Source organism: Leuciscus leuciscus, assembly GCF_965113295.1.
Source record: "Leuciscus leuciscus genome assembly, chromosome: 21".
NCBI classification, from domain to species: domain Eukaryota; kingdom Metazoa; phylum Chordata; class Actinopteri; order Cypriniformes; family Leuciscidae; genus Leuciscus; species Leuciscus leuciscus.
The window spans coordinates 28,170,817-28,198,802 of NC_138745.1; the positions used below are offsets into that span (position 1 = coordinate 28,170,817).

The 27,986-nt window shown below is 38.6% G+C and overlaps 1 protein-coding gene and 1 long non-coding RNA gene across 3 annotated transcripts; one reads left to right on the top strand and one right to left on the bottom strand.

Annotated features, from left to right (window-relative positions):
• Positions 1–47: 47 nt before the first annotated feature.
• On the bottom strand, positions 48–27,984 carry tmem94 (transmembrane protein 94). Of its 2 annotated transcripts, XM_082152971.1 has the most exons (32): positions 27,826–27,984; positions 26,342–26,579; positions 19,632–19,751; positions 19,417–19,544; positions 19,158–19,294; positions 18,691–18,899; positions 17,682–17,833; positions 17,476–17,578; positions 17,072–17,158; positions 15,468–15,584; positions 15,013–15,069; positions 12,463–12,567; positions 10,745–10,918; positions 10,328–10,540; positions 9,934–10,246; positions 9,582–9,755; positions 9,393–9,495; positions 9,079–9,287; positions 8,379–8,560; positions 8,154–8,289; positions 7,945–8,054; positions 7,551–7,650; positions 7,007–7,115; positions 6,549–6,738; positions 5,368–5,445; positions 5,192–5,277; positions 4,997–5,078; positions 4,731–4,894; positions 4,552–4,643; positions 4,337–4,430; positions 4,075–4,245; positions 48–3,090 (listed from the first exon to the last, which is right to left on the bottom strand). In XM_082152971.1, exons 2-32 carry the CDS (start codon positions 26,363–26,365, stop codon positions 3,018–3,020), a joined length of 4,092 nt encoding a protein of 1,363 aa, XP_082009097.1. In that variant the 5' UTR covers positions 26,366–26,579; positions 27,826–27,984; the 3' UTR covers positions 48–3,017. The 2 variants fall into 2 exon arrangements, with proteins under 2 accessions (XP_082009097.1, XP_082009098.1); XM_082152972.1 differs by lacking the exon at positions 15,013–15,069.
• LOC309485985 lies at positions 19,759–25,605 on the top strand. Its single transcript, XR_014201358.1, has 2 exons — positions 19,759–22,808; positions 23,052–25,605. It is a non-coding gene; the product is annotated as an uncharacterized lncRNA (long non-coding RNA).
• Positions 27,985–27,986: the final 2 nt, after the last annotated feature.

The window sequence follows — 27,986 nt, forward strand, 5'->3', positions numbered from 1 at the left end:
GTGACTTTTTTATGAAACGGCAAAAAAAAAAGAAGAAACAGCACACATTTGTTTTAAAAAGAACAAATTTATTAACATAACATTGGTTCACAAATAATCTGCAGGGAAGGGGAGAAATCAATGTTAAAGACATCTTAAAAAAATACAAACTGTACAACATTTATAAATCTTATGAACATTCATAAATAGCAAATATATCTGTATGTTGAGTCAATCAGTGTAGTTTGTAGCCCAGGCATGTATTTTGAAGAGAGGTTCTGATTCACACTCCTGGCTTAAAGATTACAGCCTTTCTGACTGATGGAAAAAGCATCAGCAACATTTTTAACACATGCATGACTGAGTCAACATATTCAATATCCAGCAGATGAGTAGAGAAATCAAGAAACCCTTGCATTCTAATGGTCTTTATCATGCATACGTAAGTGAAAAGAGAACATTTCAAAAACAATTACAAAAAAGCGAACTGTACAAAAACGCTGCTCACAAACTCACATCCCAAAACTTCTTTTCCCGTTACAACAACAGTTTGTACATAACAGATCAGTGCTTCCTGAAACTAATTTCTCTCTATGGTGAAATGTTTTTTAAAAAATCTTAATTGTACATATTGTTATACCACTAAATCAGCACCAATTCAGAGCCTCTGGACATCTTTTTTATTGAAGTTCCTAAGTTACACAGTCGTGGTGCTGAGCGGCCTTGTGGCGTAAACATCAAACCACAGCAAGAATTATGCAACCTCTAAACACATCATAAGATCTGGTGAATGAGCAAGAAAGCATGTAACAAGCATTGCAAAAATGCACTACGTACTCTTATGAATATTCAGTGTCTATGACAATCTCTAGATGTGTTACGGAAAAGGCGGTTAGGTTGCAATCATTTGCTGTTAAGATGTACAGACATATGTAATCATTTTAAAATAAATATAACATTAGATTAGAGGTTACAGTATGTATCTGTGATTTAACAGCAAAACACAGGAACAAAAAGGATATTAAGTTAAGACATCTTTCGGTTCATTACGTAGAAAAGGGGATAGACTGTGGCTCACAGGAAAGGCAACTTCTACAGAAAATACTGAGTTTTGACTTTAGGTTCTAAATGTCCCATGATACCTGTACACATCAGTCATTTTAAATATGCCACTTACACAGGATTAGCAGCAACTTAAAGGGACAGTTCACCGAACAATTAAAATTCAAGTCAATTAAAAAAATTAATGAAAATCAATTATTCACCCTCATGTCATTTCAAACTTGAATGATTTTCTTTCTTCTGTGGAACATAAAAGGTGATTTAGTATATAAAAAAATGTCACTGACTTTTGTTGTAAGGATGGAAAAAAATTATATGCGGTTAAAAGCAAGTTTGGAATACCATTGACCTTCAATGTATGGATAAAAGGGTTGACTTTCTACAAAACATTTTACATTACGGAGAACAATTTAAAGTTTGGAATGACATGAAGGTGCATAAATGATGAGTGTTTTCATTTTTGGTTGAACTACCCATTTCAATTCTCCATTTGATGAGTCTATGGTCAGAGGTTTCAGGTTATATGTTGGAGAATTGCACTAGTATTGGAAAAAAATGAATGCTGGTAATTTGGAGATTAGCTGGTCACTGTCAGAAAATATACTTGCATGTATTGTTTAAATATGTACATTTGGTGACACTGTAAGTCTCTTATACTCCATAGCTGCAGCCCAACTGGATCAATTAGAATAATAAAACTTCATGAAGTTGCCTTGAATTATTTATAGTGAGGCAATCAGCTAGAGGTAGAACACAATAAAAAATGAATATCCCTCTTTACCAGTAAACACAGAATTCTCTGGACAAAATCATAACAAAAACATTAAATTAAAATGAGCCTGACCCTATCCAGAGTTAGATATATCCTTTACAGAACATCAGAAATAATTATCTTGAAAAAGAGATTTTGTCGTCTGGCATGCAAATGTATCCCAAAAAATTCAGTGCATTCTGGCTTACAATCACATAAGTAAAAACATTTAAAATGTCTCTTTAGACAGAATGAGAGTTGGAACATTCTTCCTTCAGCTGGAAAGCTTTTGCTTTGCCTGATTAAAAGCCTTTGTGTTTTGATTTAACTTAAGAACTTTAAGTAAAAATAGTTTAATAGGAGACTAAAAAAAAGATTTCATGCATTTCATCTGATTTTGAATTGTAAAAGAAATTTCAAGCCTGACTGATTTTAGGTAAGCAAGAAAAATAGTTTGCACACAGTTTCACATTGACTGGCTACATTTGATTTTGGAAGCAAAGCTTCTCAGCTAAGTTGCTCTGGCAGATATATTCATGTAAATAAACTCATTTGTGTATCACAAAGAATGAAATATTTCCCCTCTGAATATGAGGCAAGTTGAGGCGATGACATTCACATTATAACCTGTTAATACAGACTTTAACAAGCTCTTATGACATAGTAAATGAACTGCACGAGTGACGGCTAAAATACGAACACAGAGAACCTACAGCTAAAGCTCATCGCATGAGCGTTCAATCGTCTCGTGTTTGAAACAGAAAAGAAAGAAATGAAATCCCCATTTCACAGCTAATAAAAACACTCTCTAATAAAATAGAGAGGAAAAAAAATCATGCTAATTTAGCCCTCCATTGTACGTTTTGGTATTCATTTGCTATATCATGCATTAGTTTGAGGTTTCGAGGGGGGTAAAGGAATGGCCTCATTGAAAAATAATCCCTCTAATAAATGACCCTGTCCAAACCAAAGCAGCATGCAGGCGAACATCCCTCAAACAACATTGATGTAGGCTGTACTCAAAATAAAGATTAGATATTCCAGGATCTCACAGATTAAAAACGCAGCCCTCAGTGGCGTTCATGGCGGAAATAACGTTCCGCCCACTGGAGGTGTCGCAGGAAGAGCTCTGCTGAAGGGAATCCAAAGGAACCATGATCTTCTCCACCACAAAAACGAACATGACACTGAAGAATACGACCATGCCGTCCTGTGCAGACGCAGGTCAGAAGGGAGAGTTCATTCCCAGCTTAGTCTCAAACTGAAGCTTCTGTCTCTTCTGGTAACGCACTCGTACCCTGAAATCAGAGCCATATTTGACTGGTTATCAAAATCTAGCTCTGGGTTAAATGATTAGTGGTTTATGTAGGCTAAATTTAGGCTTATTTAAAGTTTAAATGAAATAGACATTTCTGTCATCGACAAAAACATGTTCATAAATTAATATGAAATCATATTTATTGAATAAATACTGAATGAAGACTTTGTTTCAAGTCATGTGAGTCAAGTCAGCGACTGTCAGAAAACATGAAGTTAAGCAAATTATTATTACGTTTAATAAAAGAGCTACAGTGGCTTCCTCAGTGGTTACGACGTTCATTTCCATTTCAATTTTGTGCTAATTTCAATGGAAGTGCCGATTTTATTTGCCGAAACGCTACTTTATTCACGTATTGTATTTGCCATATACAGATTTTTGTCAAATTAAAATTGCAACTTGTGAACTGAACATGACACGGCAAGTTTGAATATGAACAAAATGAGATTTCAGAGCTATGGTGAAGGAGAATAACACTTTCAGAGTCACATGATCCTTCAGACATCATGTTTATGTGTTGTTGTGTGAACAGTTGTGGTGCATAAATATATTTGTGGAAACCATGATACATTTTTTCCAGGATTCTTTGATGAATAGAAAAAGTTCATAAGCATTTATCGGAAATATAATTATTTGATAATAGTATAAATGCATTTACTGTCACTTTTGATCAATTTAATGTGTCCTTACTAAAAAAAACTTTTAAATGACAGTGTACATTTAAGTCTACTGCTGGCGTAAAGCTGTCATATAGCTTCAGATGACTAGGAATTTATTAAATGAGTTGTTTGGACAATTGTTATTGTTTTTTTTGTTTTTTAATGTATGGCCTTTGGTCACAATATGCATTCATTGTATGAAAAAGCACAGGCTAGAAGAGAGACAGTCATACAGGTTTGGAACAACAAAGGTGAGTAAATGAAGACTGAATTATCATTGGTACCCTCTACATTCATCCTCTTACCTGATTTCATGCAGTTTTACTGCTTCATTGATTAGCACCACAAGTACGATGGACAGAGAGACTAACAGCCAGACGAACAGGGGAATGTGATGTACAGTGAAGACCACTTCTGTACTCCTGTCCTGCCACAAATGATAGTCTATCACAGCCTGCACCACCTGTCCCAACAACCTGCGAGGGGAAGAGAAGAAAATCCAGTATGAGTATGTGTTAACATGTGACTCTGCTAATGAAAACAACATTCTCTACATGAAACACTCACACCACAGGCACTGTGAGACACCACCATGTGTTACTGAACGGGTTCATCCTCCAGAGGGGTTGTGAACGGTGCACATAACTCAGAGAGATGACCACTGCAAGAGAGCGAGAGAAATAATAAATAACATGACTATAAATAGATTATGTTTTAAAAAATCCATCTAAATAAGCCATCTAGTAACTATTCATATAAGCAGTGTATTTTATTAAAGTGACCTGTGTGCAAAGCTAGAAACCCTGCCATGATCTTCTGAATCAGAAGCAGCCCATTGGACAATTCACCAAACCACTGCGGGGCACCCAGGGAGCTGTATATATTAATCATTGGTTAGAACTCATAACTAATTCAAATAATCTAAACATAGAGAAAATGACATTTTAGTGTGTGCATGTACCTGGATGTCAGTATGTGGGAGCAGGTGATGGTGCTGTTATCAGTTTTTGTGAGGTTAGCAGCTCTAGAACACACTTCCTGTAGAGAAAACCCAAAGCCGACTAAGTAGGCCAACATCGTCAGACCAAACTTCAACAGGAACCAGCCCAGGAAGTAGTGCTGGGTCTGTGGGAGAGAGTCAAACATAACATGAATGCACATGTGTGTCAAAATTGTTTAAATAGTTTGCAGTTTAAATCGGGTGCACTGTGTGGTCTCATGACTGACCTTGCGTGGTATGGAGTCCAGATTCTTTCCAGTAGCGACTGTCATCACCGAACTGTCAGGAGGTTTTCCCAGGAATGACACGCTGTGAATGCCCAACATTTATTTTTTGATATATAAAGGTCACAGATATGACACAGTGTACAAGTTTTACTATGCAACATGTAGGCATCTTTTTTGTCACTTCTTCTCTATTACCTTAGCAGAGGGTAACAGAAGCAGGAAAGCCACAGTATGTCTGTGATGTTCATGGGAGGAGGCAGCTGAATAAGGCAGGCCAGGAACTACAAAACCAAAACATCAAGGGTACACATATGAATTAGGAATGTACGTAACACGCAGATCTGTTTTGGACACACTGTGCCTTTTCTCACCTGAATGATGACCAGTGTTAGTTGACATTGCAGTAGGAAGAGGAAGCACTTGCGAATGCCATAGGTAGTGTGTCTCGCCTGAAGATGCATCAGAAACGTCACTCACATTCAATCATTTTCTTTTTTTAAGACAGTTTTATTAGGCATAGTCTAATTATGATGGGAGAATGGGACTGGGACTGTGACTAGTCCTAATCATATTCTAAATCATATTATTTTTCAGTACATTGACTTTTTCTGCTTGAGCTGTGATGCAGTGGTTATCATGTGGAAGATGCAGGTTTGAGTCTGGCGTGCAACCACTCTCCTTCTCCTAATAAATTAATGGCCACTCTTTTTTACATCTGTCTAATAATGAAATGAATTTTTTTTTTCTTTTTCTTTGTACACACATACTGTTCTTAAGTTTGGGGTCAGAATTTTTTTTTTTTTTTTTTTTATATAAATTAATACTTTTATTCAGCAAGGATGAATTAAATTGGTCAAGAGTGACAGTAAAGACATTTATAATGTTACAAAAGATTTCCATTTCAAATAAAAGCTGTTCTTTTGAACTTTCTAGTCAAAGAATCCTGAAAAAAAAAAGAAAAAAAAAATGTATTCACAAAAATATTAAGCAGCACAGCTGTTTTCAACATTGAAAATAATAAGAAATGCTTCTTGAGCACCAAATCAGCATTAGAATGATTTCTGAAGGATCATGTGACACTGACGACTGGAGTAATGGCTGCTAAAATTCAACTTTGCCATCACAGGAATAAATTACATTCAAATATATTCAAATGGTTAATGGTTATTTTAAATTGTAATCATATTTCACAATATTACAATTTTTACCGTATATTGATCAAATAAATGCAGTTTTGGTGTGAGACTAAGAGTTTTAAAAAATCATTCTGACCCCAAACCTTTAAACAGTAGTATAGACCAGGGGTGCCAAATCCTGTTCCTGGAGATCTTCCTACCTGTAGAGTTCAGATCCAACCCTGATCCAACAGACCTGTCTGTATTTATCCAGTGCTCCTGAAGGGTTGGAGCTGAACATTGCAGGAAGGTAGATCTCCAGGAAAAGGATTAGGCTCCCCTGGTATAGATAAATGCACTGAATGAGCTTGTATCGTCTTGCTCCCATGTGATCAACAGCATTCCAGAAAGAGTGTTTATGTGAGAGCTCCTCAAACCTGCTCTATGAGTTTGACCATGCTGACACTCTCGCCCTGATGGAAGGACACAGAGCAGGCAAGGCTGTTGAGTTGAGCACTGAGCCCCAGTGGAGACAGCTCATCACAGTCTTTATTCAGCCCGCAGCCTGCAGCATATCCAAACGTCTCCCACGAGCACCGGGACGGGTACAGGGGATCCAGGGAGATGCTATAACACACAGAGTGAGGATTTTCAAATCCTTATGATCACTTTAAACTCAGAAGATTTTAATTCATTTGAACATAGCTACTCTCAACATTATTTTTTATAATAATAACTTTTCATAGTAATCTAAAGTATGAAATAATGGGAATTATGCAGACAAAAAAGCTATCTTTTAGCTTCTTGAAAATTGCCATTATTTAGACAGTAGCTTTGCATAAGATTATAGGTCATATATTTAATTATGGTGTACAGTGATGTGTGTGCTACCCACCTGATGTCGCTCTGCAGGAAAAGGCAGCTGTTACGGAAGTTTGCGGAGCTCCCCAAACAGCACGTCACCTCTCTGTTCTCCTGCATGATCTTCATCATTTCACACATTGCTGTGAGACACAAACATTTGAGGGCTCAATTCAAGTACACTAGGATACAACACACATGGACTAAAAACCACAAAACCATTTTTTTATGGAATATAGCAGTGTTTATTATAAATGATTTATCTGTGCACATCATTATTTTTCTTAAATTCATGTGTCTAATCTTCAAATCAAAATAATGTCCCCACCGACTCACAACAACATCTCTTCTCTGACGGGGCAATAATCCCTCTCCTCCAGCAACCTGTCACTCACAGTAATTAACAAACGACAGTGAACCAATCGATTCCCCATGGACAAAATCAATTCCTGTCCTACATTTGTCCTCGTTCGAGAAGCTGTTTCACTCAGATATACAGTATGTCACAATGACGGGACAAAAATGATCGCAACTTCTGTTTCATGTCGACTTTAAAGCTGGTCTTGAGGCTGACTCACTTTCAGGGGTGCAGTCTGTGAACAGGGGCACCAGTAGAGGCACATTGTCTATGTTCTTCAAATGAGGACGAACCTGATGGATGCCACGAGGAAGTTTGGCCTACAGAACAACAGAAAGGAAAAAGCACCAATTATTATTTTTCGCAACTGCAAGGCTGCTCTGTGCCTGTTCAAAATTTAGAGTAAAGATACAATGCCACATAAAAGCCAGAATAAAACAAGCATCAAAGTATACAGTTGCAACTGAAGTATAAACGCCACCTCTGAGCAACATTAAACAGTCTGTGTAAAGACACCAAAATGCCACTTCAGAAGCGCTTCTGTGCCACCGTTGCACTGTAAATTTGGCACTAGAGTCTGATGTGACAACATGCTATTGGAGTAGACTGCTTACTCTGTTGCAGTCTTCTAAGAAACTGGGCACATCACTGTCAGTAGGCTGGAAGCTGGCAAGATCTGATTGATCCTCAGGCAGTAGTGGGCCCTCTGCATCATCACGAGAATCTAAGAACAGAGAGATGATTCATTTAAAAAAATTCCACATTGGGTAAAAATGCAGTTTATGTAAACTTTGTGTGCAGGCAGGCAGGAAGACACAATTACCCTGCAGAAGGTCGTCATGTAGGGATCCTGCTTGGCTAGGACTGGACGGAGCACCATCGCAGTGACCATCTCCATTTGGAGTCAGAGAGATGTGACAGTTCCAGCCCGTCTCCAATCCCATCTTCTCTGCGAACACCTATGGGCAGACAACATTAAGAGGTTATAAAATACAAATCCCAAATACATAAAGTTTTCACCGAGTTGGCTTTCCCATCAGTGTCATACTTTGCTGCGTAGCTCATCCTCCATGGAGAAGTACACAAAGCGGATACAGGCTCCCACCAGGTTCTCAATTAGCCGTACAGTGTCCAGACGGGCCTGGAACTGGGATGACACCATTCCCATGAAGATTTGGCCGCTCAGAGCTTGAACACAGTCCTCCTTCTCCAAACTTTCTCCAATACCCTCTGAAACACATACAGTACATATGTATGTTAGAGTTGGTAAGCTTTATCTATGTAAGCTTTTTCTATCTTATGTATCTATCTATGTATCTATCTATCCATGTATCTATCTATCTATCTATCTATCTATCTATGTATCTATCTATCCATGTATCTATCTATCTATCTATCTATCTATCTATCTATCTATCTATCTATGTATCTATCTATCTATCTATCTATCCATGTAACTGTCTATGCATCTAACTATGTATCAACATATATATCTATATATACATATCTATACGTCAGTCCATCCATCTACATATCTAGATCACATCTACATCTGCCTATGTATCTATTTTTCCATCTACACATCCAACTCTCTATGTATCTATCTATCTATGAATTTTTCTATCCATCCATCCATCTTTCATATCTATCAATCTATTGATCTACCTACAATCAACAAACAATCATATCAAGATATATTTTTTCACTTTACAGTCCAGAACATGAGCTGAACAGACCATGTCTCTCACCATCAGAGCTCCAGCTGTTCCTGCGGCTGCCGTGTTTGATGGGGGTGGTACTGGGAAGCTCCACCCCAGAAAAGAGTGCAGGGCCTGGAGCCAGCTCCACACACTTTCCATTGAGCTGCTCAGACAATGCCACCTGCATAGGCTTATAGGCAAATGCAGAACAATATCCTGACAGACAGGCACGTTGGTAGAAATCTAGAACCTTTTTCCTATGGGGCATAAGACCAGTACTTCAGTACAGAAACAAATTTCTTCACTCTGCATTTTAAGAAAACTGAATGAATAGTGTCAGTCTTTTAATTAGTGTCTCTGACCTATCAGTGCCAGACAGCGGATAGATGTCCGCGCCGTCCCAGAAATCCGTGCAGGCTTCTAGGATGAGGTCGGCCGAGCCGTGGGAGAGCATCTGCACATTATCTGAAGAGAGTTCAAAAGGCATAGGTCAGTGACTAAACAAACCACCAAGGATAAACAGGAAGTGGGACAGAAAACAAGGGCCTTACTGGTAGTGCTGTCCCTAACAAACAGACTGATGAGGTGACTGATGGGGGGCTGGCGTTTAGTGAAGTTATGGAGGCGTCGAGGGGCAGATTCTTTGGCCTTCTCTCCTGAAGGAAGCTGGTACAGAGCCAGATGATTCTCATGCTTAAACAGTTCTCTCGCTCCCGGAGTGAAACCTGACATACAACAGAACAGGAAACAACAATTCAGTAATCTTAAGAAGGGTCTAACTAAAGTATGTGAAGATACAACAATTAATCTAACATTACAATTGACTAGAAGCACTGCCAGACTAGATGCTGAAAAATATAAATCATGACCATGTATGTTTATTAACATGCCTCTCACACTTACCTATAAGACGAGATAGTTCGCAGAGGCCCCAGGGAACGTGAACGGGTAGAACCGCCCCGTGGCATTCCTGCAGCGCCAGGTTGGACAGGTGATCTGAGAATCGGCAGAGCTGCTGGGTGACGGTGACATTACACAGGTTCAACAGGATGTTCAGGCCAAGGGGCTTCAGAGAGGGCAGGTGATTGTGCCAACCGGAGTCATCAAAGAGGATGCTGACGGGATTCTGCTGATCCTGGGACAGGCTCAGCATCTCCAGATGATAGTCACACACAAAATCTTCTGCTTCACACAGATCATCACCCACACCGCATGGCTGGAAATAGAGACATACACAAAACGCATGAACACAAGTGCATAGTCATGAGCTAAACTAGCTCTGCAGGAGTAGTCCTACCTGAGCAATGTCATCTCCACCCTCAGTGTCATCTCTGAAACTGACGTTGGAGCCCGATGGGTGTTTGGAACGGGTGGTTTGGGGTCCTCGTCGCTGGCGTTGAGTGTCCGAGGAACGGGCGGTGTCATGTGACGTCTCACTGGGTTCCTGCTCGGCCATGTGAAGGGAGGGTTCAAATGCTGGTAAACACAGCAGTGCTTCACCTTCCTGAGGCTAAACAGGAAGAAAAGGGGGGAAAAAAACACACACAGACTGAAGGGAGACAAAACACAGACGCTAAAATAACAACTTATTCAAGTCCAGACAGACTTAACAGTATAATTATATATTTTCAAAACTTCTTAAGTAACTTAATTCAAATGATCATAATTAAAAGAAATTGTAATTATGATGCTTCAGTCTAGCTATCAGTAGTACCTCATCTCGTTCCTCCTCGCCCTCTGTCCTGCAGAGGGAGTTGACTGACAGGTCGTCTCTGAGGTCATCCTGGCTGTCATGAGGAGGCTCTACTCGTCCGCTGAAGAACAGCACAGTCTCAGGACTGGGGTTGGGCCAGGACAGAATACCCTGCTTATCCACACAGCATAACACCTATGAGTGGGTCAGGACATATGATAAAACAAGATACCTCATTATCAGTTAATAAAGCATATGATTCTTTGAATTTAAATTAATATTAGGGGAATTCATTCTAAACTACATTTCCTATCAAGCATGAGAATGGTAAAACACTTAAAATATATTTTAATAACAAATGAATGTCCTTTGCTAGTTATGTCACGCAATACAACATACGCTATGTTTATATGGCATTCTTTTTAAATTATTTGTAAATGCATTCCATTCCATTAAGTACACCTATTCAACTGCTCGTTAACTCAAATATCTAATTAGCCAATCACATGGTAGCAACTCAATGCATTCAGGCATGTAGACATGGTCAAGACGATCTGTTGAAGGTCAAAATGAGCATCAGAATGGGGAAGAAAGGTGATTTAAGTGACTTTGAGCGTGGCATGGTTGTTGGTGCCAGACAGGCTGGTCTGAGTTTTTCAGAAACTGCTGATCTACAAGGAATTTCACACACAACCATCTCTAGGGTTTACAGAAAATGGCAGTTCTGTGGCTGAAAATGCCTTGTTGATGCCAGAGGTCAGAGAATGGCCAGACTGGTTTGAACTGATAGAAAGGCAACAGTAACTCAAATAAGCACTCGTCACAACCGAGGTATGCTGAAGAACATCTCTGAACGCAAACAACGTCAAACCTTAAAGCAGATGGGCTACAGCAGCAGAAGACCACACTGGGTGTCAGCTAAGAACAGGAAACTGAGGCTACAATTCGCACAGGCTCACCAAAATTGGACAACAGAAGACTGGAAAACAGTTCAGGCTGGTAGTGGTGGTGTAATGGTGTGAGTCTACCACAGTCTATCTGAGTATTGTTGCCGTCCATGTCCATCTCTTTATGACCACAGTGTACCCATCTTCTGATGGCTACTTCAAGCAGGATAAGGCATCACGTCACAAAGCTCAAATCATCTCAAACTGGTTTCTTGACGATGACAATGAGTTCACTATACTCAAATGGCCTCCACAGTCACCAGATCTCAGTCCAGTAGAGCAACTTTGAGATGTGTTGGAAAGGGAGATTCGCATCATGGGTGTGCAGCCGACAAATCTGCAGCAACTGCGTGATGCTATCATGTCAATAAGAACCAAACTTTCTGAGGAATGTTTCCAGCACCTTGTTGAATCTATGCCACGAAGAATTAAAGAAGCAAGGTGTACCTAATAAACTGGCTGAAGAGTGTATGTAGCATGTTTGCATGCATGCCCTCTTGCAATATAAGCATATTTATTTACTGTAAATACCTCTTGATATTTGTTTATACATACTGAGGGATGTGTCGTAATTATTGTTTGTGGTAATTAACAGCATGATACAGATGCAGTATCTCAAGGATGCGAAGAAACGTTAAATAATCGCAATGGGACCGATAATTAGATTGAAAATAGCACAGACTGGTCTTTTAATTAGTATTTATTTTTAAAGTTAATATTGATCTTTTTATTTTCATCAAATTGCAAGTAGGAAGTGTAATATGTTTATGTGACACAAGGGGGGGCACTCACAGTGACGGAACCCAACGAGTGCAGTAGACTGGAGGTATAACAGAGGGTCTGGGACTCTCCTTTCAGCACACTGACCAGGTGTCTCCACACACAGCGTAGCATCTCCTGCACAGAATCACGCACACACACACACACAGAAACATGGTGTGAGTCGCATCCTCTCCCCTGACAGAAACTCATATCCATGCATCAGCACCTTTGGGTTTCGAACGGCTCTGCAAAAGTGTCAGAATTTATGAAACCTGGATGTTATCCACTGACAAAAAACCCACAGACATCCAGACACACACACACACACACACACACACACACACACACACACACACACACACACACACACACACACACACACACACACACACACACACACACACACACACACACACACACACACACACACACACACACACACACACACACACACACACACACACACACACACACACACACACACACACACACACACACACACAAAGAGAAGATCTATAAGACAAGGCCTTGAAGAATTAGGCAAGGGGAAAAAAGCAGCAGTAGCATGTCCAGTCTTGGGCTTGTCCTGGTGCATTCAGATATTTAGAGGTGTTTAATAAAGATGAATACACCTTGCAGCAGGAGAAGGGAGAGAGAAATTGAACTGACTGAATCACATAAAATTTGAAACTGAAGCAAACAAATGAAAGCTTAAGGCAGCAGCTACAGGAGAGCAGCACTGTGAAGCAAGAACTGAAAACAATTAGTTGCAGGTGAATATATCTGACGCACATCAGATGTCCATGAATCCACCTTTAAAGTCAACATGACATCAAAACTGACCCCACTTACATTACCTAATGCATGTTCCTGGATTGTGAATGAGTCATCAGTGCAAATAGTTCTAAAAAAAATTATTTACAAAAACAACTGTTGTCTTTCATCAAAACATAATGACTCACAATGTGTCTACACTGGACACGGCCCGTCGCACCGCAACAGCTTGAGGCTGTCTACACTAAACATGACAATGAGACAGTTGCAAATCCATTTGTTCTTTGTGTCAGAAGTTGCGCAAGTGCTTGAAGTTCGTGAAAATTAGAACATTAGAACAGGGCGTCAGTTTACTCTCGGGAATTTGTTGTGCCACATTCAGAGTAGACAGCATCACTTATTATAATGGGTTCGATTTGCTTTTGTCGTGCCGAGCCACTCGCGTCTGGTGTAGACAAGGTGTTAGTCCACCCATGGAACAACTTTTCTTTTCCAATGACATCAATTAGGCCGTGTGAGCTATTAGATAATGTCAACTAACAACAAAAGAGCTATTTAGGTAATTAGGCAAACTCACACATATGGCTCCATTCAGACAATTTGTAAAATGGAGAACCTTTTATTGGACATTAACATATGTCTTGTGACACTGAAGACTGAAGTAATGAAGCTGAAAATTCAGCTTTGCCATCACAAGAATAAATTACACAATAAAATATCAAAATATAAAACAGTTCTTTTAAACTTTAATAGTATTTCACAATATTACTGTTTTTACTGTATTTTTTATCATATAAATGCAGGCTTGGTGGTGATCATAAGAGTATCAAATACACCTCATCGACCCCAAACTTTTGAACACTAGTGCATTTATAAAAATATATCGGCTAAAAAGTTAACTATGTCAACTCTATGGAGTATAGTAGTATACAGATGACTCAACCGACATCTTCACAAAAAGCCACAAAATCACAGGGTCTTTAAAGAGTCAGATCATCAGACAAACACACACACACACACACACACACACACACACACACACACACACACACACACACACACACACACACACACACACACAGCAGTTCAATAAACCAATTAGAATTTTATGAAGACCAAAATTCCTGTTTGTATTTCAAAGTTTTTGAAATAAGAAATTAAACCAAAAAACACACAGCAGAAATACTTTCAGCCTGTTCATATGTCTGATCTGTCCATGCAGACAAATACTTACCATACTTTGGAAATTTGAGTGAGAAAAACAAAACAAAACAAAAAACAATGAACCCTTGTTCATGCAGAAGTTCTCCAAATGTACATTAACTCAGATAAAACATTTTTAAAATGTAGTCCAGACAAGCACCACCACTATAGAGAGAGCATAATACTCTATCATGCAAACCTCAGGCAGGCAGAAGGTGGGCAGGCAAAGGCCAAGGGGTCACAGGTCAGCGTGGGTGAGCTAAACTAATCGGCAGCACAAGAAGCGAAAAAGATGCAAATAAATAATAAAGATTGCGGGAGTATTGGCTGATTTTGCAAACTTGATCGAACAAAGTGAGATGAAGTGGCCAGGTCTTTTAAAAGAAAAAAATGAGAACAAACAAAGAAATGGTGGTGAAGCAAATAAATAAATAAAATAACAGGCTCTTTGATCCTTTGATATAGATAATTTGACAGAAATTTGATCAGAAAACAAAAAAGTGAAGAAAAAGATGACGTTTGTGGGAGGGTCCAGAGCAAGGGAGAAGGATCACAAGAAGCGTGTGGGGAACAGGTTGGAGAGGAGGAATACAGAGGATATACCTGGGAGGACACCACTTCCGTGTAGCTGCTTAGAGTGTCCTCAGAGAACTTAGCAAGCTGGGACAAGAAAAAAGTCTGATTAAACACCTGAGCAGATGATCAGCTCTCCGCTTCACCTCGGCTCTGCAATCCCTCCCTAATCCTCCCTACTACTAGTGTGAGCTTGGCCAATGAGCTTTACTTCCTCATGCAGTGTTATGGCTGCAAATCAAAGTTAATACACACAGTAATCATAGATAGAGCGAGTTATAATTTAGCAGCAATATACGTTGGAGTGGGCTTAGGGAGTTATGAGAGTTGTATATGTTTTGTGTCTGCTTGTGTGTGTGTGTGTGTGTGTGTGTGTGTGTGTGTGTGTGTGAGAGAGAGAGAGAGAGAGAGAGAGAGCGAGAGAAAACTGTTAATGAACAGCAAAAAGTGAGTGGAATGAATATGTGGTGTTCTGTCTGCCTTACCAGGCCAGTGGGAGAGTTACGGCTGGACTCGGCTAACACACGGGCCTCTCCATACGCATTGACCAGAACCCACATGACAGGAAACAGAAGAGGTAAAATGGGCAATAAACCCATCATCTATTCATAAGAGAGAGCAAGAGAAACAGAGAAAGAAAGAAAGATCGAAATTCACTATTAATACCAACATTGTTGTGCCAAATAAAAGTTTTGCATCAAATGTCGTGTCTTAAATTCTAGTTATTATGTCTCTCTGTGCAGTCTTTGAAAAAAACAAAAACAAAACAAAAACATGCAAAATATTGAAATATGTACGGATTCGGAATATTTACCAATAATAGTCCTTAGATACATTAGAACAGCGATTCTCAACCTTTTTGACTCCAAGGCCCCCCACTGGGCACAAAATTATTCCAGGGCCTCATGGCACTGGATAAGGATTAAGAATAAGGATTTTTAAAGGGTTAGTTCACCCAAAAATGAAAATTCTGTCATCATTTACTCACCCTCATGTCGTTCCAATCCGTAAGATACTTTGGAACACAAATTATTTTTTTATGAAATCTGAGTGTTGAACTACCCTTTTCAAGCCCCAGAAAGCTAGTTAAGTCATCACAAAAGTAATACATGTGACTCCAGTGGTTTAACCTCAATTTTATGATGTGACGTGAAATTATGTGGTTAAACCACCGGAGTCATATGGATTACTTTTATGATGTCTTTCTGGCGCTTGAAAGAGGTAGTTGCGTAGGCTGTCAATTGAGAGACTAAAAACTCTCAGATTTCATTAAAAAGATTTTGTTTTTGTTTTTGGGTGAACTAAACCTTTAACACCAGTTTTTACTCACAAATTCTACCTGATACAATTTTTTAGAGCTTGGCACAAAATGTAAATTAATAAAATCTTATAAATCCATGGGTATTTTTATAATGAATATAACATGACTTTTCCAGGTCTAGAAATCACACCTTTTAAAATAAGACTACCTCATATTGGAGAAGTGAAGACAGTGGGAACCCTGATTCTTCATTAAAAAAAATGGATGAATTAGCATAAAAAAATATCTTGATTTTTGGTTGCTTTGGCTTGTTTTGATCTTGAGGCTCTTGGAAATTTGATGAGGCCCCGGCCCTGTGTTTGATAACCAGTGTTTGAATGATGTTTAAAAAAAATACAATCATAAATAAAATAACTCAGGTTTCATAACATATCACAAGGATGTGCTACCAGGATCTCGCAGCCATAACAACAAAACTGCTTTCTTAAATTGACCATTGTATTTAGATTTCACAAACAGCCTCGTGGAAAGCAGTTTTGTTGCTTGATTTAGTTTGAAACGATCATACGAGTATTGTCCCATTCCCACAATGCCCTTCAAGGGTGCAAAAATTGTATTTTCCCAATCACTATTTTGGCCTAGTATTATATATATATATAATTATATTTAAAAATTCTAAAAATGTTTATATTAAATGAAGAAGAGAACAGCTATGATGACCTTATCCTAGCATTTACTATTTTCAGAGTGGGAAAGCAGTTCTGAATTAAAAAAAAAATCAAACTTAAAAAAACAAAAACAAATGCATTGTGATTTACTATTATCGACCTGCAACTGAAGGAAGTTGAACGGTCCAGGGGTGAGACCAGGAGTGTCACAGAAGTACCGGATCGTGTTAATAGAGAAAAAGGCCACCTATAAATGAAAAAGTTGACCAAAGATCATCATCAGCAAACAGACAATTTGTAAATGTTATGAACATTAGTCCCACTTTACACTTCTTGCATCTGGAGCATGTGAGTGTTGCAAAAGCTTTTACACTGACAGATGATTCTACGCTCCTTCATACAAGATAATATGCAAAAGATTGGTATGCAAAAGATACTACTTGTGAATACAGAACACTGTTAATATGGGTGTCAAAATGGATGTAGACAGACTGCAGACACAACATGTGTGAAACTTTGTTAAACATTTTGAAAACTTAGTTCATGTGTTCAGTTTTATCATACCAATACAGCAGGACAGGCGAAATTGGCAATACTGGACTGCACAGTGAACCGTTCGTTATCGAGGGCTGTGATTGGACGGGAGAGAGCCAGGTCAAGACTGTTCCTATTGGCCAGAAAAAGGTGATTAGTTACTAGTGTGAGAAAATTAAATTGTTCACATATCACAAGAGAAAAATCCACTTGTTTGACTCCACTGAGGTATTAACCTGACACTGTCGAGTATAGGTGTGCGCACCACCCTGAAGAGGCGGTACTGCTGAGGACTGTGGGGGCCCCTCCGCTCATTCACGCGTGGGGAGGGAGGAGGGGAGAACGGCGGAAAAAGGTCTCCTGGCTCCAGCACGATGTGTTCGTCGTCCTGGTAACAGAAGATTCAGTGATTCAGAAGAACAGAGTGAAAGACACAGAGAACCCGAGAGAAACACTCTTATTCTCCAAGGTTTTCTTTTGTACTGTTTCAGATTCCAGTACAAAATACCAGGATATAGTTCATACTGATGTTGCTACTTCAGTTAAATCATAATAGCTTAATGCTGGATCTCCTTTAAATAGTGGAACACTATTTACTATCCAGCCACGAAAAGTGAGAGAACATTTTGTTGCAATGCTTTGTTTCTTTTTCAAGGACTTCACGCTATGTAGCCCTGCCTAGTCAAGTCACTTTTTTTTATACAATATAGATCATTTCAAAGCAGATTTACAGTGATAAACAGGAAAATATCAATTCAATAATTCAAACTGAAGGCAGTTCTCCTCTGGCCAACGAACAAACAGTGTATGATTATGATTCAGGCTGCATTCATTACAAGTCAGAAGTCAACCTACTGAAATCTAATTGGTCCAACATCCCATTCCACAAATAAAGTTGTACATTAAATATCAAATACTTCCTGATTGGCTGTGATTGTGTCACAGTAACAATCTCTGTAATAACTATGGTTACAATGCAGTCCTGTTATTGTTAATAAGCTAATATTAAAAGATTATGAAAATGACAAAAGCACATAACTCAATTAAAAAAAAAAAAAAAAAAAAAAAAATCTGATTCAAAATATTACAAAAGGCTATAATAGTATATAAATAATACTACAATAAAAATGTTACCATGGTAATTATGTATATTATAAAATAAATCTAAAATTGTTATGCATATAGTCATCCATAAATCTACACAATACACAAACAAAAAATCATGTAATTCAGATCTGACATTACCTTGATGCCTCTGAGAGATGCAAAGGCTTCCTGGCCTGGTCTAAGAGCGATGACATCACCTTCCACCAGTAGACTGATAGGTAGATTGACCAGTTGCTCATCTCTGAATGTCCAATGCAGTGACCAAGAAGGGGAGGTGGGAGTGTAGAGGTCAGGGTACAGAGAGGGGGCCCATCTGATTGGATGTCCTGCACTTCTCTCCAAATAATCTGGCAACCCATGAGGAAAAAGTGAAAGAGTTAAGAGAACATTAACTTATTAAAACTTGGAACGACAAGTCTAGAGAAATGGAAGAACATCAGAGTGAATAAATAATGACAGAAAGAACTATACTATAATTCCAGTTATATAAAAGCATATTTATCATTGCGTTGAAATGTAATGCAAATTAATGGATGAAGCCTAGCATAACCATCATTATTACTTCCTGAAGCAGGACTGATTCCTTTAGATGTTTATATACTCACCGTTCAGCTGTGAGATGATGGACTTCAGCCTCCGCACCATCTCACTGGTCCGTAACCACTGCTGCCGTCTGATGAGGAAGAGGTTCAACAGCAGCAGGAGGAAGAGCGCACCTGCGTTCACCAGCTCTATGCCTTGACTGAGATAAAAAGGTAAGCAGTTTACATAAAACAAAATAACAATGCTTATCCCAACTGTTTGATAACATCCATTCAAAATGCCATTCAAAAGTTTTTTGCACCATCACTCATCCCTGCCCACCTGCCCTCCGGCTGGCTGCCATGACAACACAACAGCCCAACCACCACAACCAGAGTGAGAACAGCTCCTGGCCAATGGAAGCACGAATGCCGGTCGTTATGGTGAAGGAAGCTCTTAGCCCACAGCTCCTGCAAAACAAAAAGTAAAACCAAAATCAGGATTTCCCTGACAAAAATAATTTAACTGTGATGATAACCGAATAATCCAGAACAGACCTGTATCGTGCATCTTCGCCGGCTTAATTTCTGGTGTTGCCCCAGTAAGTTGGACAGCTGGTCCCGTAGGGTGCACAGAGCCTGAGCCGTGGACAGTCCCAGTGGAGTCGCCTCCTCCTCCTACAGCACAACCAAACCAATCAATCCATGAAAGTCACTTTGTTTTAAAAATTCTGGGGACAGGTGTGATAAAATGGCTTTGAATATTAATTAGGTTGTAAAAATATTTAAAGGGGACCTATTATGCCCCTATTTGGGTGTGAGCAAAAACACAGTTTTTGTGTGTTCCTTTAAATGCAAATGAGCTACTGCTCCCCGCCCCCCATCCAGAATAGGGCGGAACCTTTACAGCTTGTGCTTCAGATACTCCGGCAACAAAACAAAAAACTGGAGAATGTCATGCAGCAAAAATGTCAGTACCGGTGTCCAGCCTAACATGTTCGAACCGGAGTCAGACACTGATGGAGAGACTATGGAAGAAGTTACATCTTTTAGAATGCAACTGGACATTTCTGAATGGTTAGTGGATAAAATCTGTGTTCAAACACCTTATAAAAGTGAATTTTGCATAATAGGTACCCTTTAAAATGTGAAAAATTTATAGAAATGAACAGAAAAAAAAAAAGCAAATTGAGTTTCAACTTTCAAGATCATTCTTGCTGACAAAAGGTGCGGTCACATTACCAAAATATCAGCAAAATTTCACAGACAAAAAAAGGTCCATTGTCTATTGTCAATAGTGTAGTAATGTATAGCTCACATACAAGTCACTTTCAAACCAAGCAGATTTTTGTTGGTCAACGGGGCAAATCTGCGTGAACAACATGAACCCGTTGAGGAAATCTTTCACCATTACACAAAATTCCAGACTGTGTGAGTTAAAGTGCTCAGATGAACTTTTTATTAAAATCTGCTAATGTTGGTCCTTGGATATTGAAGTTCATTTGATAATTAAAAAAAATATGAAGTATAACTTATTGGTACAACTAAAATGTTTCTGAGCACGAGGGGTCCTGGTTATGACTCAATGTAGTTTATCTCTTCATTTTAATAAACCAAAATTGCCGTTTCATGTCTTTTGCAGCATCTTGCGCAATGCATGGCATTCTTAAAAAAAGCGACATTCAAGTTAAAAGAAGTTCAACTATTAAAGAAGCATCTCAAGAGTTTACATTGCGTTTTAACCGCAACAACGCATTCTGTGAATGGCCCCTAAGAATGCGGTCTAGTACCACAGACAATAATTCCTTGTCCCTTATAAAAACAAACACAAATCATGTTTAGTAATGCACCTGTAAGAGAATTTAAAATCAGAAATGTGAAGCTCCTATTGTTATAGATTCTTCTACAATGTTTAAGAGGTGGATATACTTTATAAATAAGTAGTGCTACATTTAGGCCCTGTTTACACCTGCTATTAAGCTTTTTGGTCGATCGGATCCCAAGTAGACAAGAGTGACACATACCCATTTACACCTGGTCTGATTGTCCAAATCTGAGAAGCAATCTAAAATAATTTTCAAAAAGTTGAATAGTTGAATAAAGTCGTTATTTTTGTGTTTTTTTTGCGCACAAAAAGTATTCTCGTCGCTTGATAAACTTAAGGTTGAGCCACTGTAGTCACTTGGACTATTTTAACAATGTCTTTACTAACTTTTCTGGCATGGCAGATATCGATTACATAGAAGCATATGAAGGAGTGAGCCAGCTCTCAGATTTCATCAAAAATATCTTAATTTGTGTTCCGAAGATGAACGAAGGTCTTACGGGGTTGGAACAACATGAAGGTGAGTAATTACTGACAGAATTTACATTTTTGGGTGAACTAACCCTTTAAGGGAATGCCGACACAGTAAGTCAAACCTATTTATTTAGGCAGAAACTTTTATTGCTCAACATGCCTATTATGGTCACAAAAGAAAAGGCTCTCTCCCCTCTGACGCATTTTGGCTATCCTACCAGTATTACCAGTGGATTTGTGGGACAGCTAGGGTCCTGTAGTAGCAAACGAGGGCCGACCACTATAAATAAACACACCACTTTCCCACAGCCAGAGACTGAGTGCCTGAACTAAATCCTTTCATGAGCATCTCTCACACATCAACGAGCAGAGATTTACCATCAGCTCGCACACAGACACATGCGGTCACACACGGTGGCCCATTATGGGTAAACCACTCAAGACCTTGAAAAATGCACCACACAATCACACCCAGAGCTGAGAAAAGTGCACATACACCTGGCACGGCACTTCCACCTGTTCACGGTACTCGAGATTAACCACACGCAAACAACAGACTTAAGCCTTCGCATACAAGACCTAAATGTTGATCCCGGACAGTCGGATTCAGACAGATCACAAACAACTGAGTTTGTTAGAGGAAGTGTGCACAGATCCACTCACTTTATTCTTCCAGAACCAGGTCCCATTTTTCAGGATCATGGCTGCGACTACTCCCTCTGCTGCCGACAGACTAATGTATGACTGGTGCGCGTGTGGGCTGGACAGGAGTGTGCCGGGTGCTACGGGATAATGTATGCTGCTGTTTCAGCACCAGTCACACGGTCTGGACAGACAGTCTCTGCCTCTGCGCATTCAGAGGCTCTGTTTTGGGCACGTCCCAGCCACCCTTGTGTAGTCTGCCAGTTAAAAAAAGCATTGCACATTAAAATCAGTGCAATTGACCAGAGAGAATGAACACAACTGTTCTTTTCAGACCGGTAACAGTGTGTGGGTCTGCTAAAAACAGTTAAGCTGAAGGAGAATGAACAGAAAAGAAAGGAGGTTTTGTCAGTTCTAGCATGAATTAGTCTGAGAGCTCTGCAGAGGCAGCTGCAACACTTCGCCTGAAGAGAAACAGGCAAAAAAATGGTGTAAAATGACAATGAAAAGCTGTAAAGGATGAGCAAGTATCAGGGTTGGAGAGCTTTTGAGAGAAATAATTAGAGAATAAAGTGAGGGAAAGGGGCTTGACAGACAAGCAAAAGCATGGTGTGCCCTCGCCGCCCTGTCCAGGCATTCATCCATTCCAGCTAACACAGCAATTTACGGTCCTAGCAGTGATGTGGTGCGGCAGGACAAAGAGCATCCTCATTGAACCCTACAACCTTACTAAAGTAGGGATGTGCATTTTTAAATAGTGACAGATTGATATATATATTTAATATATATGAAGAGTTCAGATGCAAAAGCCTCTAAATGCCATCTGAAATTTTCTTATAGAATGATCATTTTTATCAAGCTTGTATATTTAAATTCAATAATTTCACTTAAATGACAATGAAGATTACCTATTAATTGTCATTTAAGTGAAATTACTGAACTTAAATACACAAGCTTGATAAATATGATCATTCTATAAGAAAATTTCAGATGGCATTTAGAGGCTTTTGCATCTGAACTCTTCATATATAAAAAAGATAAAGTGGAAAAAATTGCCATTATTTTGAAATTTTAAAATTGTTAATATATAGATCCAGCTGTTCCTGTCCCATGGCAACAACTATCCCAACACACTCTCATTACCTCAGCAAAATCAATACAGGTAAGACAAGAACCAAAAAGGGGATCTCAGCAACATCATTACTGCCAAATTACACAGTCATACAGTCTTACAAAGTCATACTGCCAATGACTTTGATGATGCTGTCAAAATTCAGCTAAATTTAGATGTTTAAGGTACTTGAGTTTAATTGATTAAAAAAAGATAAATTCATTCTCTCAATAAATTCAATCAGAGAAATATACATATATGTGAACCTGGACCACAAAACCAGTCACATGGGTCAGTTTTTTTAATTTGAGATTTATACATCATCTGAAATCTGAATAAATAAGCTTTCCATTGGTGTAGCCCAGTGGTTCTCAAAGTGTGGCGCGCGCCCCACTGGTGGGGAATAGAGACGTGACAGGTGGGGCGCGCCAAACGGGAGGAAATTTTCCTTTTTATGCCTTTATATCTTTATCCAGACATCCTAACTGTCCCGGAAGTTCCGGGAGTCTCCCACATATTGATAGCGTCTCCTTGACACCCGCAAATGAGATCCAATCTCCCGGAATCGCGCACTAGAGAGTGACTGCGCGCGCATGTGTGTGTGTGTGTGTGTGTTTGTGTGACTATAAAGGCATATTAATATTAGCGGAACAAACTTTCACGCCCATGTGTAGCATGTGTAGCTATATCTATGTTTCGTGCCGATGGGTAGCAGGCTAGTGTGGGCAATAAATAAATTGTGCAATGCAAAACAGGCTCATTTTAGCCACTAATGCAGGGATAAATAGACCTGTCTTGCCAAATGGATTTATCTTCTTTTCTTTTTTAACAGATTGCAAAGTGGCACTTTTATTGCTTTTCTATTTTTGAACTTGATACAAATTTTGACACAGCTGCACTTTTATTTTCTCTATTTTTGAATTTCATGCAAATTATGACACAGCTGCACTTTTATTTTCTCTATTTTTGAATTTCATGCAAATTATGGCACAGCTGCACTTTTATTTTATTTATTTTGGAACTTGCTGTTATTTGATGTAGCTAGTTAGTTTGTATTTAGATATAACTTGTTACTATACTGATACTACTTGTTAATTCAATAAATTTGAACATTTTATTTCTTTAGCATGTTGGGGCGATGGGGGCAGGTGGGGCTTGAAAATTCCCCCTTGTCCAAAGTGGGGAATTACCGAAAAAGTTTGAGAACCACTGGTGTAGCCTATGGTTTGTTAGGATAGGACAATATTTGGCTGAGATACAACTATTTGAACATGTGGAATCTGAGGGTGCAAAAAAAATCGAAACATTGAGAAAATCGCCTGTAAAGTTGTCCATTTATGTTTGCGATTGTGCTGCATTCACTCACAGAAATAAATGTGTTATATAATTACGGTAGGAAATTTACAAAATATCTTCATAGAACATGATCTTTACTTAATATCCTCGTGATTTTTGGCATAAAAGAAAAACGATAATTTTGACCCATACAATGTATTGTTGGCTATTGCCACAAATATAGCCGTGCGATATGTGACTGGTTTTGTGACCCAGGGTCACATATGAGCAGGTGAAATAAATTATGTACAAAAATGTACAATATTTTAACATGCTAATACATGAAACAAAGCTACTGCTTCCACGAGGTAAGGTCACTGAATTTCTGGCCCAACTTTACTACTTTTCAGGCACATTTTAAACTACAACATACAAATTCATATCAAGCTTTTCTTAATGTCCAAAGTCAAAAAGACGATATGCCTTACACAACCTCTACAACTTCCATCTCCATTAAAAATAATCTGGCGTGGTTCAAGATGAACTGTTAATTATTGTAACTAAGACACTTCAGAGCACAATTACCCATGACTGGAGAATATGAACGAAACTCCCACTGTAAACAAACATGCAGTAACAATAACAAATATCCATTTTTTCAGTTTGTGTCCCTGCACTTGATCGTGAAAAAATCTTCTATTATATTTTCATTCCCATCAGCTTTTCAGCGCTTCCTGTATGTATGGAGTATAACAGAGGTCTAAAATATGCCAAAAAAGAATGAAAAAAATAAAAAATTCAGTGAAGGTCTACTAGTGTGATCAAGCCCAGGGTCAATGAATTTGAGTTCAAGTTGTTTTTAGCAACACAAATGCTCAAGCTGTCATGTTACATGAGAGTAATCAAGCCAGTTATTTATATATTTTGCTGTAGTGTGTCTGTGTCAGTAGGAAATCAGTTTACATATCCAAACATTCCTTTTGCCATTAATTGTAATAATCCAGTGAGATTTTTGTGTGTACAAGGAGTCTGACAACAGCCAGTGCTCCACACAGAGATCTGATCTCACCATTATCGAGTCCTTCTCTGATTACATGAAAAACTGAGAGAGACTAAATCCAGAAGAACTGCGGCAACGTCTCCAAGACGCTTGAAGAAACCTGCCTGCAAAGCTGCCTGAAAAACTATGTGCAAGTGCCCCTAGGCTGTATTAAATGCAAAGGGTGGTTACACCAAATATTGATTTGATTTAGATAATAGAAGAAAAATGATAAATAAAATCTATGTACGATATTATTTTTTGAAAGCATCCTCACTTTACAGCATTTTTACACAAGCGCCTAAAACTTTTCACAGTACTGCAGCTTTGCTGGCAGGTTTCTTCAAGCGTCTTGGAGACGTTGCCACAGTTCTTCTGGAATTAGTCTGTCTCAGTTTTTCTGTTTCTTCATGTAATCACAGACAGACTCGATGATGGAGAGATCAGATCTCCGTGTGGAGCACCGGCTGTTGTCAGACTCCTTGTGCGTACAAATTAAATACATTAAATTAGGTCAAAGAGGCAAGTTAGGTTAATGAGGCAAGGCATTGGATAACAGTGTTTTTTTTATTTTATTCCTGGCAAATTGAAATAAATAAGGCTTTCTCCAGAGAAAAAATATAATAAGAAATACTGTGTTAAACATCTCTTGGGAAATTTTTGAAAAAGAATGAAGATTTCATAAGGGGGCTAATCATTTAGTCTTCAACTGTATGTATAAAGTCATACCCAAAAATATCCCAAAACTCTTGTTGCATTACTTTATATGTGATTTTTGTTTGTATTTACAAACTGAGGGGTGGGTCAAAATTATTTTCAGTGGTAATCAATAGTCTAAACACTTCAAGACTAGCAAACTAACTTACTCTCATCTATAGCAGGAAAACTCCTCAAGAACTTACCTGTTTCTTATCCTGTAGCTCCATGGCAACCGCTGTATCTCACCATGCTCTGTCGAGCTGCCCAGAGCTGGTAGTTACAGTCCACACTTGTCCCGATACCAGCCCGGCCCCCAGCTTCAAGATGCCTCACCTGCGGGCACTGCCAGTCTGAGGGACGGTTCTCAGGGCTGTAGTCGATGCCCAGGGAACTGTAATCTATGAGAGGGTGTGGCTTCTCTCTTCTTACATTCAAAGGGATCTGATATGGGTAGAAAGAGTTAAAATAGGAATTATTAAAAAGAGTCAATGACACTATTAATAATATCATTATCCAAGTCAAGTCTACATGCTGCAGTTACTGGAAAAATTCTGTATTCATGGCAATAAGCATATTCCCAAATAAAGACATGCACATTTTTCCCAGGACCCACAATTTTCACCGGAAGTAAAAAAAAAAGTCGGTAACACTGGCCTATGCTCGCTTACGAGTGCAATACCGAGCAATAACATGTCTGTAAATAAGGGTATTTGACAAACAACATGTCTGGGGAGTTTTTTTCTTTTTAAACAAACATCAAGATTTTAGATTAAAATTCAGGCAAGTCTATAAGGCAAAGAGTTTATATTTGAATTTATTTTATATGGTATATTATATATTTATATGGTTTTATACTTTATATAAAATTTAGATTTTATCATCTAAAATTAAACAAGGTAAATTATATAAGGGTGCCAGTAATGTATAAAAACTGCTTTTGGCTACAGTCTACAACCTCAAACAATGTGGCATTTACTCATTTAATCTTTAGCTTTCTAGGTAAGACATGCAAACTTACTCTTACTGACTTTGAATATCTAAACCGGCCCACAAAGCTGTAATTAATCATCATAGCCGAAAACAACACCAAATAAATCACTTACAATCTCATAAATCCAACATATTCAGAGAAAGTACTAGTGTTTACCTGATTTATAAGACAGTATTAGACAAATACTTTACAGAGACTTTAATCTTTGACTACAGGTAGTGTAATGATGATGCAGGATTCATCTGAACAACTAACGTTACAGTCTCTAAGCAAATGACAGTTATATAGAGACATTTGTTTAGTAATGTGTATATTACTACAGAGACACAGTAAATAAACAGTGGTATTGCATACAGTTATTAAAGGCAGAAGTAATATCTTGCATTTACTTACATATCATAATGAGGAACTATATTTCAGAGTATTTAACGTTACGATTATTAAACCTGTGTTAACGTGAAAGACAGCTTCCATGTTGAACGTTTTATCGCTGCTTGCGACTAGGCTTGTGAAAAAAAAGCTTTTTTTAATCTTTTTTTGGATTTAGCTGTCAAAGTTAGAATAATTTATATATAAACATACTTAGACCATTTAGAAATAATCCAAACAACTGGTTTATCAGTTTATTAGAGGTGGCCTAGGGGTTAAATGATACTAGCTACATGCTCAAATCACAATAAATCAGTGTAAACTTACATTATAGAGCTGTAACATCAACGACCCGCAAGTAGTATCGTCAATCATCAAGAGTGTTTTAGCAGAATCAAATAATATTCGTCTCAAAATCCTTGGACTCACTCCCTGTTGACGGCCATGTTAGTGACTCGAAGGGCGTGGTATGTTTGTGCAGGGACGAT